This window comes from Battus philenor, unplaced genomic scaffold, assembly GCF_028537555.1.
Source record: "Battus philenor isolate CCGP_79_NKW_IND1 unplaced genomic scaffold, ilBatPhil1.0.hap1 SCAF_12, whole genome shotgun sequence".
In the NCBI taxonomy this organism is placed as follows: Eukaryota; Metazoa; Arthropoda; class Insecta; order Lepidoptera; family Papilionidae; genus Battus; species Battus philenor.
In genome coordinates, this window is record NW_027181674.1 from 9,931,140 (window position 1) to 9,946,553 (window position 15,414).

The following is a 15,414-nucleotide window of genomic DNA, read 5'->3' on the forward strand; positions in this document are numbered from 1 at the left end:
TATACGTACGTAATTGATATAAAGAACCCTGTACAAGTGCAACGGCGATTTAGTATTGTGCCTATGTTTGTGTTTCCCCAATTTGTGTATAAGTTTTTATGCAGGTAAGGAGTCTGCCAAACAGCTTAAATTATAAAACTTATCTCATTTCAATAATTTGCTTAAGATTTTTACTAATTCATTTATTCAAAAAATTTTTATTCAATAAAAAGTTTTCACGTTATTCTATTGTATTTGAACGTAAACAAAACTTGAAATATTTTAGAGCTATTACATTTAAAACACTAATATATTTGTATTAAAATATAGTTGAAAAATTATTTGCATTGTATTACAGAACATTAATATAACTTACCTTGAATTTTCAATTTACAAAATAGATAGTTTTAAAAATTTCAAATAAATAGTGTCAAATTTTGTCAACTATGACATAATTACAAAATTACGCAATGAAACTAGCCAGAAAAAGTAATAATCATTAGCAACGATAACAAAGATAACTAAATCTAAATTATCGTTTAATTGAAATTGAATCAAAATCGATTAAAGTTGTTTTAATATTAATTACTGTTATTTCCGTTTTGGAAAAAGGGCCAGTAAAAATTAAGTTTTTTTTTTACAATTAAATTTAAGTTAAAAACATGTTTAGTTTCCTATTTTGATTTTATTTTTACGAGCTTAACAAGCAATAGACCACTACGAAAAATACGCAGCAGATATAAATATCACATTAAAAAATAAGTCTGTTAACGAAAAAGATTTTACACAGGATTTTGCTGTTGTTAACAAGTAACTTTAATGTTATTAATATCTTAACGACACTGGTTAAGCCGAATGAGACGCATAACATTTGATGCTACTCAGGGTTTATAAATTGTTTTCTTCTCGTCTTCTTGGGGGCACAACCTTTAGTACAGAGTGATAATATTTTAATTTTATTTTGAAATCATAATTTAGTACAAGTGGTATCCAACAAGATGCGACAGTCTGCGGAAAATAATACCTTCTACTAATCAAGATTTTCAAAATTCGTCAACTATTAAAATAGGTTTTTCTCATAATTAAATATTTTTAACGTATCTAATTCTGATCTTCTCGTAATAACGCTAGCGATAACTTTTTAATTTTTTTTGCAAATTTATTGATTGTTTGAACAAAATAATAAATTAAACGTCTTTTCGTAATTAACATTAAGAATTTTTTTTAGTACATTGTAAAGCATGAGCTAACACAAATTTAACAGATGAAAAGGTTTATCTGTACTATTTCAAATTAAGAAAGCATATCTGAGTAGGCAACGTCTAAGATAAGTACACAACAAACACAACTTGTCGCGCCCTTACGTACGCGTCCATTCAAATACACAAACGTTACGACGCCTGCGTCCTTCCATTGTCGACCGCAAATTCTAACTATAGTACCTTAGCCATAACGCGAGAAATACTTCTAGATTTTTCTAAATAATTATTAATATGTTTTATATCATTTGTTGTACTGTATTATCTTAACTAAAACTACACCCCAGATGTCATGTAAAGGGATACCACACAATAATAATTTTTTGACTTCAGTGTTTGTTTTTCAACGCTAATATGATTACCTGGTTTGTATCACAGAACTTTTAATTGGGTGGTAATAGAGGATGAGTATTTATTTTGTATGGTTTAAACTATCATGAATCACTAAAAAAAGTGAATTTTTTATTTTTATTCGAGAGTTCCGAAACTAGTGTTCCGTGGCTTATCGACAACGTATACACCACATCAAATATATTTATTTAATAATTGTGAAAATTGTCTTTTAAAGTACACGTGTTTCTTTTTTCTTATTATATTGCACCTTAGTTTTATTGATGTAATAAATAAATATAAAAATTATTTTGTATCTAATTGGTGGTAAAAATTACGTAATAAAACAATTATTACACAGCAAAAACACGTAAATGTTTCTAAGTAACAATGAATGAAAATGATAATTAACAAAAAACATTTCGCTGTGTATGTGGATATTTTGTTTGCACAGTTCTCATGAGCTTTTTTGTCACGTCTCGGTTAATTATGTATAAATAATTAACCATACATTTAGTGTTATTTTTCTCAAAGTTTTTTATATTATTAAAGTAATAACAAAAAGCATATACAGTTTGACAGAATTATATGTTCATGTAAATGTGCTGCTGATCTGTTACTTCTAAAGTTATATGATAAATGATAAAGCTTCGACATCAATTTCATGACACGTCGACAAGTGAAAGCAGTTTAGTGACAGTATTAACAACAAACTTTGGGAATTTATTATAAATAATTTTTTTCTACTTTCTTAAGTAACGAAGTACGAGCAATAAATAATATAATTTTTACAAAACCTCTTTAGTCGTTTAGCTATTCAAATAATCAATTTTATTTTAATAAATTGATTCAAAGGTATTAAGGCAAAATACATTAAAGGTTCCTTGATAGATTATCGTTATTTATCTTTACCTTCGCTACCTAGTGTAGAGGCTTTTTGTGTAATTCTTATACATAATATATAGATAAATATGGTTCATAATTTTGTACTAAGTTCACGGTTATGAAACTGAATCACTGATTTAATTGATCCTTCAATGTATTATGTTATCATGATACGTTGATAATTATTTTCATTGTATAATATTCTGTAGATTTTCTTTTCATTTATATAGTATTCAATTCGAAGACTATACAGCCCTTTATAAAAAAATAAAATGTGATAGTAGGCGTATTTGATTTTATGTTTTTAACGCCAAAATGAAGTATAAAGCATTTAATGACAAGGAACGGACAAAATTGTAGAAAGTTTGGGAAAGGTATCCAATGCGAACACAAAAAATAATTATACTACAAACTTCATACTCGTTAAATTCTCATCTGTGTCAGTGTAATGTAAAACTTTGTGTAGAATTATATAGACTACACGGGTTACGGTGTCGCTAATAGTTATAGAGGAACATTACCCTATTTAGACAATAACTGAAAAAATAAACGTTGTAACAGAACTATGCTGTATAATAGAAACAAGTAAGTCCAATGTAATTGTTTGCCAAATTATTCTAAAATCGGTAACATTAGGTACGATTTATCTTAGAAATATACATCAATTATAAGGCGGTAGATTTTACTGACTTATACGTCTACTTTGATTTATGACACATAGCGTAGGTTATCGAATACACAGAAATTTAAGCGGGGTAGATAGCCAAGCTCTCACGTGTTGAGGACAACGAGATTATACATTTCAGTGCGAATATTTATTCCACAAGATGTATGATCATTTTGGGTATGGGTTGATAAATAGTTTAATGCCATGTAAAACGCATTCCTTTGTTTTTGTGTTGTATTATAAAAATGAGCGAATGATTTATGACAAACTAGTGTCCGTCTACAGGATACATTCTAAAGCGATAATTATTTTGGAAGTACAAGTTATCCAGATTTCACGGCAAATTTATCAGTGCACATTTTATAGACATTTGTCTATATGTTATGACATTTTTTCTCTAAATATAATGTTTTAGTACTTCTTAAAATAAATAACATATTTATGTATTTAAGATTAAAATGACATAAGCGTTGCTTAACAATTTGAGTACATTGGAGACGCCATAGCTGTGCAGAATTTTACGACTTACGAACGACGGTTACGACATACCGACAAGAGAACTATAAAATATCCGAAAACAAAGGTAAATTATGAACGGTTCCAATAGTTCAACAATTGGTCCATTGAATAAAACGTAAATCAAATGCTAGGAACAGTTAATAACGAATAATAAATATTTCTCCGTACGCATTCGCGTATGATTTTCAACAGCATTTCGATTCTCTGTTATTACTGGTTTACAAATATTATTCATGTTATAAAAACACTAACATATTTAAAGAAAATCACGTGGTAAATAAAGGCTGTAAATAAATTTTAAGAGTAAAACTGAATTTAGGACTGGAATGTCTCCAATTGTTATGAATAAAATTAGGTCATAAATATATGACCATTATGAATGCACAAAAATTAATAACGACTAATATAGTTTTGTTTTATTTGGATTGTATTATTATAAATATGTAAATTGGATAAAACCGAAGAACAGCTTGTATGACACGAGTGATTAGTCAGAGGTTTATTGTTTTTTTTTTATTACCAGAAAGTTGCAAAATGAATAAGGAAAGACAGTAATGTTTATTACAAGACTCTTAGCAACGGACAAGTAGGAAACAGTATTTTTATATTTTATGGCGTATGTATATATATCCGAATCTATCAGTAGATCTTAAATAACAGACCTGACGAAAAAGAGATTGTGTTTTAAAACTAGATTAGCCATTTTTGAAAATTTACGTATAGTACGTCTACTCATACAATCTTCACGCGGTAAGATTTAATTGTTAAGCTGTATTATATAACATTTATACACAGTAAAATCGACGGCATATATAGGCAATAATATCGATGGAAATATCTAATATACCCAAAATTTGTAACTATTTATTTATTATACGATTACTTTAACAAATTATCTATATTCAATGTTTCAACGCATAGACGCCCACTGCAAGGCATAGGCCTTCCGGAAAAATATTTATGTGGGATATATTCCTCACGCTTAGCAAGCAAGTTGCGCAATCGCAGTACGGCGTTATGGTATGCAGAGGATGCTGCTGACATCCTTGGAAACGTATTTGTGAATAGTGACAATCCTATATGATTAATGCACAAAGTGTGCACTATTTAAGATTGTTCTGGGAATCGCAACCGCAATTTTCATTACACTACTGCTGGGCAACTCTGCTCGAATCTTTATTAATAAATATTACGTATAATCATTATATTATTTAATAATCTCTTTATTAATAAACTATTTAAAGAACGAATTTTATATCTTGACGGTCAAGTTACAGAACTACTGACCGACCGTAATGCATTAAAAATATCTTAAAAGCTAAGAAATTGTCGGGTGATAAATTTTAAATTGAGGTGAGCATTTCGTTTGTTTAAAGTGAGTACTTTGCAATAACGTTTAATCATAATATCAAGAGTCGTTAACGGTAAATAGTCCGCGCGATCTCTGAAGCGCGCTCGACGGAGGCGCACGCAGCCGGAGAAAGTGGCATTGGATTTCGCTAAACTTACCAATGTTACACAGTCTCGGGGTCAAGGAACAGGTTTTGCGTCTATTATTTACATTTCTTTCAGAGGAAGTAAAAGCTTCGGGCAAACATGCCAATACTAAGGACCCTTAACACATATGTTTTTGACAGTCGTGGGTGTTAATTGTTATTATGGTACATCGCTCTACTATCTCTCACAAATGTAAAGAGAAAGTTTAAAATTAAAAATCATTAGAAGCTTAGTGTCGTTTTTAGTTACACCTTATCTCATGGGTACTTTTACTGCTTAAAAATCGAAAGTAATCTCAAAATACTTTTAACAATATTAAAAATATATTTTTAAAAAAATATTCAGAATTATTTAAAAGAATGCCCAGTCATTAATATTAGTGCTACTGGTCTCTTTACTTTTCGAAAGAAAATTCATTCCATACACTTGTTAAATTTTTTAGCTTATACTTTTTGTACTATTACCCATGTCGTTTTGCGACAGCTATTATCATATCAGAGGTCGTTACCCCACTTCTTCACACTGATGATTAGTGGGTATTCCATATGTTTTTATTTTTATTTTGAAGATGAGGCAGTTTTTTTGTGACTCATTCTCATTGAGTATTTGTGACCGGTAGATATATCACATAAATTTCATACGTTGTGCACGTTTTCAGTAAGACGCAGGGGCGAACCACTAGGCTAACACTTTTTTTCTAAAGCACATCTGCTAATATTTTACGTTAGTTACATCCTAAGCTTGTATATTTTAAAAAAGGTTTTATGTGACCATAGTTTTCTATCATATGATGGATAACAACACAGTGAAATAAATGAAAATAAATCATTTATTCTATATATATGTACGCAGCTACAAGACAACGTTTTTGTAATAGTTTTCGTATGGCGTGCTCTTGAAACCATGCAATACATGGTAATTGTTATTAAATGTTAATATATCTTAGTTAATATTCCTAATCAATGTAGCCCTACTATACGACTTATTCTTAATTGTTGCTGTTGATTAAGAAACCACAATCAGAGGCGCATATCAGATTGCCTTTTTTTGTCACTATTAAATAAAAGGATAAAAGACACATGTTTCAATCCCCGGTTTTTAAATAATTTTGTGATAAGGTATTTATCTTAGAAGAAGTGTTACTGTCCATTTCAATAATCGTCACATATTCTCAGCCACTACAATATGTAATAAAGCAGCACTTGTAATACTTTTTGGTTTTAAACACTCTTCTACTTGGGTTATTCCGATCTGTATCTTCAGATCCCCTAAAACTGATATCCACTTTGAGCTTAAGCGACTGATATGTTTGTGAGTGAAACGATTTTAATGATTCAACTCAAGGTCAAACAGGGAAATTGAAGCGTAAATTACTATTGTTGAGTTGCTAGACGATCGTCTCTCTAGATATGGTGTTTACGAATAGGCTATAACATGCATGTTTACTCCCTTACGATAAATGTAACTGGTATTTCGATGTACAGAAAAAAAATTCATATTAAGCGGCGGGACGCGTAGACCATCTTTTGAACATAAATGTCTAAATCATAAATATTTAATTCTCCTTAGATTTTTGAGATGTTAAGTCCAGAGCAGCGTAGCATTGCCGCATGAGTGTAAATGGCATGTGGTGCTAATTGAGTCATTTTACTTGCAATAACAACATTACTTTGACAAAGTTGAAAATACAGTGAGTAACAGAGATACAAAAGTAAGTTTGAATTTGAACTTAGGACGTTCAAAACGAGCATCCTGCGAATTAGGCCTTATGTTTTCAACCTATTTTAACACAGCTGTTACATCGCAGCTAAGTGAAATTTTATAAAGATACTATTTTGCAGATACACTAAACATAAACATAGGAAGTCTACTAAGATAAAGATATTTATTAAATAGCTTCGACCTTCGTTTGACCTGTATATTAAAAAAATCTTTTCAACTAACTTTAATAAGAATTCAAATAACCAAGTTGTTAAATTGGGGAAATTTATAAATTACACCATTAACTTTAGAAAGGTATTTTGTTCAATTAGATATAAAAGGGAAAAAGATAGACTTTCCAATTTTTTATCTGTCCCTTACGCTTTCGTAAAACTTATTATTCTGGCACAATAAATAAACCTTAAGATATCAAGTAGTATTGATACATGTGATACACCAAGGCATGACAATGGCAGCGAAACGAAACGGTACTTTCTATTCAGCGTTACTGACAGCTAGAGCTGCATAAAACAGTGATAACTAAATGTTATTATCAAACTTTCTCAATACTTTAATTATAGTGTCCGTACAAGTTCTACACTCAGATTTTGATATGACTAAAATAACTTGTGAAAAGGGAAAATATAAAGATATTTTTATTGTAAATTTTCTGATAAATAAAATAATTTATATTTCAAGTAAAGTTATTGAGTCTTATAAAGGTTATGATGTCGGCTTAGAATTTCGTCATTAAAAAAATGCTTGACTTCTCGAAAACTGTTTATCCTACAAGAATCGCACCCGCATTTATACATTTAGTAATTATCATATGAAAGCTCTGAATCATTTGCTATAAACAAAACTTGGTTTAGTTAGTCATCATTACATTTTTTAAATTGTTATTGATGTTAGTGGCACGGTTATCGTTATGGGTCAAGAAGTTAGTAAAACTAAAGTTATGTAAAATGTATTAAACCGTATAGTTGAACCGTATATAATAATTTTATGAGTAATGTAAGTGCCATCACGCGACTACCTCATTAGTGTTTTTGAATAGTTTTCCAGTCATCAGTAAAGTTGTTCATATTGAACAGCAACAATTTTTTTCGAAAAGTAAAACGGAAATAATCCCGTTCCATAGGAAAAAATAGATGTTCGTACATTTCATATCTAATGTTTGTATTCGAAGTGCATCTCGCGTGAAGTTTTGCTTAGAAGTAGCTTTATGTTTGACTAATTACTATAATTACCCAACCTCGGTCGTTTAAAGGTTGTGAAGTAATTAGCTATTCAAACATAGATGGAATATTCAAATCCGTAAAAAATAACATAAAAATTGATGTTTAATATAGATACATATAATATATTTTAATAAAAATATTTTATCAAATTATTTGTTTTGTATTACAATGTTTTTAACATATTATTAAAAAACATAATAAACAGCATTATAAAAATGCTCAAAAATTTTCCATTAACAGAAAGAGTTTGTCTCGTGGATAGACTATGGGGATATTAATTAATAACTTATAAAGACATTGAAAATAAAAACGAGCGGTTACATAAGTAGTTTAATTTTATTTGAAACATTATTGTTATCGTACTAATACATAAATAATAATATGTTAATATTAACATTACTAAACCCTTTTTGACACATATTTTTGTAAAAAATATAAAATAGATGTTTATGTTTGGTACTTTTGTATTTAATCCAGATAAAAACAAGAATGACACAATTTCAAGATTTTACCACGATGCAGGAGAAACGCGTTGAAACAGGAGACATATCATACACTAAAAGGAGAGATTACGAGTGAGTATTATGCTAGAAAATAATGTGTTTCCTTTTAAAAGATTATTGTTAGTTTATGTAGTGATAATAAATTATTAAATTTTGGAAGACATTTTGACGTGACTATATTGCAGCAATAAATCATTAATGTAAAATTTGTGTGATAATTAGCTTTCCCATAAATGGTAATTGTTATAGCTGTAATGTATATTATTTGAAAAATACAGTATAAATTTTACTTAAAGTGACAGTAATCACCTTTTTCACGTTACATGAATTTATTTTAAATAAATTTCTTTAAAAAGATTTGACAAAAATTAATGACATTAATATGTCATAAATAAAATTGAGCGTCCGAAAAAAATCTCAAAGTTATCTACTTACAAGACCTATAGAGATCTTGTTATTATATTACACCTTCGATTAATACTTTGTTTATTACAAAACATATACGAATAAACTTAAGTAAACACTCTAAGACTTTGTTACTAATGAGACGGTTGACTAAGTACTTATTTATTTTCAGATGGCAAATAGTATGGAGAAACGTGTTGGCTTTCATTTATTTACACACTGCCTCGCTGTATGGTATTTACCTCATACTGACTGTTAAATCGAAGATAATGACGCTATTATTCGGTGAGTACAGCTTTGTCCAAAACTGAAATTTCACTGTTCGATATAATTTTAAAATGCATATTTTCCACTTACAGTATGAACAATATTTCTTTCCCGTTTCCATTTATTACTGCCTTAAGAGAATGTATTAGTATAATTAAAAGGATTGTTTGTATTTTCTCAGCTATTACCTTCGCATCATTGTCAGCGACGGGCGTGACAGCGGGCGCTCACAGGCTGTGGGCACACAGAGCGTACAAAGCGCGTTGGCCGCTCAGACTATTTCTGGCTGTTATGCAAACTATGGCTTTCCAAAACCACATTTATGAGTGGGTTAGAGATCATAGGTATTTATATGATGTATTGGCTTACAAACTGTGGATAAGCAAAAAATAAAATGTTCATTCCGCTTCCTTTTGTTCACAAAATGAATACCCTATGTAGGTATTGTATATATAAAAGATATGTACTTGTACACCGTTAAGATACATGGATCTAAAAGTTAAACATGTTTAGACCTATTTTATAAAAAAAAAACTTTAACAATTCTTGTACTTTCTAACAGATATTAAAATTCGATTGAACTTAATTCGTAGTTAAATCGTAACTTCTGAAATATGTTACAAAATTATGGCCAATAGTTTCTTTTGCGTATTTTACTACCAGTTAAGAGTAGATAACTATAGTAATCAGTAGTAAAATGAAACACTGCTAAAATATCTTAAAATTCAATAGGAATTATAAAACACATTAATTTTCGTAGTACTACTTAATATACCATAATAATTAACCACAAACGCTTTGGTGAATTCAGTTTATAGCTTGATTGAGTATTGGGAATAAAATATTTATTATAAAGGATATTTGCTATACATTTGTCTACCATTAACTTTACTTTCACATAAAAACAATATTTTTTGCGAAATGACACTATATTTCATTATCCACCCCTATCGGTGACCGTGTCTTTGACCTACGAAGTGGGTTATTATATTACGGATCCAGTCTGCAAATAGAAAGTTTTTATCACACAATACTGGCTCGGTATTGATTAAAATTGACACGTAGACGTGTTTTTTTTATCTTATAACATAAAGCATCAACGCATAAAGAACATGCGCCTAATGGTTAATATAACTGCAATAAAATTGTTGTCAGTAAAACTATGGAGAAGATAGCATGCAAACGATATCTAATATGGATAGGCTCGTTTGAAACATTATACATCAACTGTTCCAGTTTTATAAACTGCACCGCCAATATTATTTGTGAAATTCACAAGATTATTTTTAGCAGGGACATATTTTACAGCTGTGAATTTCCTTTATTTGTTTTGTTTCAAAAATAATCAATATTTATATTAATAATACGCTGAATAAAAGGTTCAGTTAAATAGGATTTGATGTTTCTCACGACTTAAACAAAAAAAATGGAATATTATTTCTAAGAATTCGGTTTCGAATTTTTGAACTTATTATTCATATATTATGTTATTACTATCATAGCTTTTAGTTTTTGCCAGGCCTAATACAAATAAAAAAGTTCTTGTCAAACTGCTGATTAAATAGCATTAATTACATCGATATAAACAGACATGATACTGATGTCATTAATGGTTAAGAAAAGAAAACCAACGTAACTGTATTTATATATATTATAACATGACGACTATGCCAAAGTTTGTTACCATGTTAAAACATTGCGGCTAAGATAAGCGAATATTTGTTACAGAGTGCATCATAAGTTCACGGAGACCGACGCAGATCCGCACAACGCACGCCGTGGATTTTTCTTCTCCCACATTGGATGGCTAATGGTGAGGAAACATAAGGATGTGTTTGAAAAAGGGGCTGCTATTGACATGTCCGATTTGGAGAAAGATCCAATAGTCATGTTTCAAAAGAAGTAAGTAATCACCTGTTCAATCCTTTTAAGCAAAACTACTTAACAGAATGTCTAGTCTTTTAAGTGTTAGATTTATCTAACAAAAGCTTTAGAATTAAGCTTAAAATAATTTTGTTTTTATTATCCTCACGAAATAATGTACCATATCATGTATTATAATAAATTAAAAGCACGTCTAAATACTATTTTTCAGAACGTATCTCGTGATAATGCCGATCCTGTGTTTTGTTCTTCCCGCGTGGATTCCTGTCGCGTTATGGGACGAGAACCCGTGGCATTCCTGGTACGTGGCAGCCATGTTCCGGTACACATTATCGCTACATTTTACGTGGTTGGTAAACTCAGCCGCTCACATGTGGGGCAACAAGCCATACGACAAGTAAGCCATTTATTAAAATTGACATTTACGCACAACTTTCATAAAATGTGGTGGTGAAAACGTTATGACTGTAAAATAACAGTGAGCTATTTTTTAAAGTATTAATATATAATTTATTAATTTAGTTTTCAAAACTATTATTATGCAATGGATATAAAATAATCTCAATTAACCTACAACTAAACATACGTATCAAGCTTTTGTTTAATATTCATAAAATAAGTGTAAAATAAAAGTCGTTGTGTAATCTATTTATTGCCAACATAAAGTGCTAAAGGTTTTCTTCATTCTTAAAGGTTGTCTGTACCTAAAAGGTTAATTGAATAAAATGTCCCAGGGGAAAAATTCCAAAGAAATGATTTTGGCGAAACGCGGTGTTTTTGCCTTATTATCAACGACTATTTTTGTTATTAGTTCTGTTCTCAACTTGTAGTAGTCTAATAGAACTGTCCAATTACAAATTAGATGTATATTGCGAAAATTTTTCAACAGTTAAAACTCAGAGACACTGTTTATTTATCAGAAGTGATTGTTATTGAAATATAAATTTTTTATTATTGACTATTTAAAGCAGTTTTTCACAAAACAATAAAATCACAACATAATTAAATTTCCAATTGGCGCAAAAGTTATAATAACAGAACTTCGTCCACAAATTTAATGGCGTTTTGTTTGTTAGGGATATGATTTTTAGTTTTGTTGATTATAATACGAATATTAAAGTTGTAATTTATTACTTTGACTAATGTAACTGCCACTTGAACCTTCACATTTTATCGACCGGCGCCCAAATAATTGTCCTATTGACTTCGAGCAACGGCTTAAGTGCAATAGAACGATAACTTATGCGTCGCGCGACTGTTGAGAATTTCTGTAATTTTACTCCCGTCGGTATACAAATAGCCATGTAAATTTGACAAATACAGGTATTGCGTATAGTCATGGAGTTTATTTTACACTTAAATACCTATTTTTTCAAAAAAGACAGGGCACCTATCTACTACTCTTTATCTAAACTAATTCTACGAAAGACTATTCGTTGCTATTTCAGATACATAGGCGCTACAGATAACAAGACAGTCGCAATATGTGCCTTTGGCGAGGGTTGGCACAACTATCACCATGTGTTCCCCTGGGACTACAAAGCAGCGGAACTCGGTCACTACAGTACAAATTTTTCAACAGCTTTAATTGATTGGGCGGCAAAACACGGTAAATTTTTAATGACTGTTAAAGAATCCATAATTTTTCTTTTTTATTAGATGAGCAATAGCAGAAATATGTTCTGTATATGTATAATGTATGCGTGCTGGTATTACAAGTACGTAACAGTTGTATCAATCAGTCAGCATTTGTTTAGTGTTATTATAAGACGGGGAAAGTGTTACTTAGCATTTTATTTGAAAAATTCATGGATGTATGTAGTCTAAACTTGAATCTTTGCGTTTTTGTTCCATAACTTTTTGGTATCTTTTGTAGGCAGTGACATAATGTCTTTGCTGTAGAAATTTGAGATCGATTACTTTACTTTTGACTGTGGGAAAGGTTTCAGTCCGCTGTTAATTTTAACCTGAGACTGCCCATAGTATTTCGAGAAATTTTTAGAAACCGAAACTGGTGAAAATATAAAGGTGCAAAGTCAGGGCTATATGGTAGACACATAATCAATTCCCAACCGAATATGTGTGTCGCTAGACCAAACGATGTCATGATTAAAGATCCTCTTCAATTAATTAATTTTGGTCGTTTTCTCACAATTTATTGTTCTAATCTCATCGGTTGTTGGCAGCTGAGACCCGAATCGACTGTTCAGCTTGGTGATAAAAGCTTATTATAAATAATGCCCTTTCAATTCTACCATAGACACAGTATCACTTTGCGTGTCAATCTGGAGTTAACCCTTGGTAAAGCTCAACCAATCATCAATCACGACCTTTTTCTCACGTTCTTTTCTTACACAATCTACATTTCCTCATCAGTAAAACAGTTCGCTTATTTTGTCTCAATAAAAATCACAAATGAGTATACCGGTTTGTTACGACACTTTCAGTAAGTTCGTGAGGTACTTAAATACCGGGTTGGATCAAAACTGTTTTGTGATAAATTTTCAATTATTCAGCTACGTCGTGAGTATTAATATGAATTTTGATCAAAATTTTTAGGAAAATGACGTCTATTTGATCATTTACTTGGCGCTCAGAGCAAAGTGCATGTTTGGCATTAAAATTGCCGGTTTGAAAAGGTTTAAACTAGGTCCATATAAGTTGTAGTAATTTTTTCACTAAAGAAAAAAAAAATAAAAGGTTAAAACGAGATTTTACCAAGCTGTTTGTTTGTTAAAATGTAACCTTTTCAATTTAATCAAAATGAACCAAGCACTTATAGTACAAACAAAGAGAATTTATCACTAGTTTACACATCCTATTTGCGTAAAGACTGTTTTTCCGACTTTGTTTATAAGCTGGAGTTAAACTTATTATTTTAATAGTGAACTACCGATTTCTATTTAAAAAAAAGGTTAAATTGGTTCGTTTCGAAAGCTGGTCAACTTGCTGGTCTATTTGATCTTATTTAAAAAGCATTTAGCAGTTGAAAACATAGCTGAATGATAATTTAAATTGACTATTTGTGGTGTCGGTAGAATAAATATAAAGTAAATATGCATTACGTGTGACAGTCAGCTGTCAATTACGTTTAGAGCATTTAGTGAAAAACTTTTCTTCTTCAATAAACTTTTTTGTATTTTCAGGATTAGCGTATGATTTAAAAACAGTTTCAGCAGAAATGATCCGCAAAAGAGTGAACAGGACGGGTGATGGTTCGCACCCATATAGCAATGGGAATGAAACTTTGCACGAAGATCATCACCATCCAGAGAATCCGGTGTGGGGTTGGGGTGATGAAGACATGCCAGAAGAAGATCGAAAATTAGTAGAAATATCGAACAAAAAATCTGTATAAAATACATTGTACTGCTAGCCAATGTGTAGCATTAAGTGCGTTTCATACCATTTGTTTTAGATATCTGGGTAGTAGAAGTTAATTCCGTTTGAATTTGAGCCTGATTTTATTGATCCGATCAGAGTAGCTATTTAGCTAGGTTACGGGTTTATGGCTTGATTTATATTGCATGTCTATCTCTACGAACTTTAGTATATAGATAGCAGTGATAAAAAAAAAAAACAAATATTTTTTATTTACATGCATTCGGTAATTTATTTTAACTGCGAATTGCCACCTTCGGTTTTCCTTTATTAAATCTGACTAAATATTTAAGGAAAGGTGTTTTGAGTATTAAAAGGTCATTGCCAAGTAATTGCTAATAAATACAAAATTTGTTGCTGATTAATTTCCTAAAAATGATTATTGCGTTTGACTACTGAATTATTCGTCGACCCTAAATTTCAATTTCGATAAATACTGTTGACAACATTTAACTGTCAACTTTAATAACTAAAAGTAAAGTTATTTTGTTGACTAAAGTTGTTTTATTAAAAGCTTTAAAAGATATGATTTTTTTTCGAGTTTAATTAATTGAATTTCATTTTGCAGCAAATGTCAGTGAAATGTTTAAAATCCGATTGCTGTATGTTATTCAATATCTTAAATTTTTTAATAACTGATATGGGTATGTATTTTATATATTAAGATAATAATATTATACCAACGATTAATAGTTTTACATTGTTACAATGAAAACACTAAATAAACATTGAGCATATGTTTAGATAAAATTGGAAATTGATAACTTAACAGATTTTCGGACAAAATTTAAAAAAATGTGTTGTATAAATGCTATTTCTTTCTTATTCACATTTTAAAATTAATATTTAAAAAAGGTAAAAGGTTTTACTTTGTAATGCAATTTTAAGCAATCCGG

General features: G+C 30.2%; 1 protein-coding gene across 1 annotated transcript; it reads left to right on the forward strand.

Moving 5' to 3' along the window:
- On the forward strand, positions 1–15,167 carry LOC137933049 (acyl-CoA Delta-9 desaturase-like). Its single transcript, XM_068776784.1, has 8 exons — positions 1–104; positions 8,556–8,653; positions 9,159–9,271; positions 9,435–9,597; positions 10,982–11,155; positions 11,349–11,534; positions 12,586–12,746; positions 14,284–15,167. The coding sequence occupies exons 1-8, from the start codon at positions 99–101 to the stop codon at positions 14,493–14,495; spliced, it is 1,113 nt and encodes a 370-aa protein (XP_068632885.1). The 5' UTR covers positions 1–98; the 3' UTR covers positions 14,496–15,167.
- The last annotated feature ends 247 nt before the right edge of the window (positions 15,168–15,414 follow it).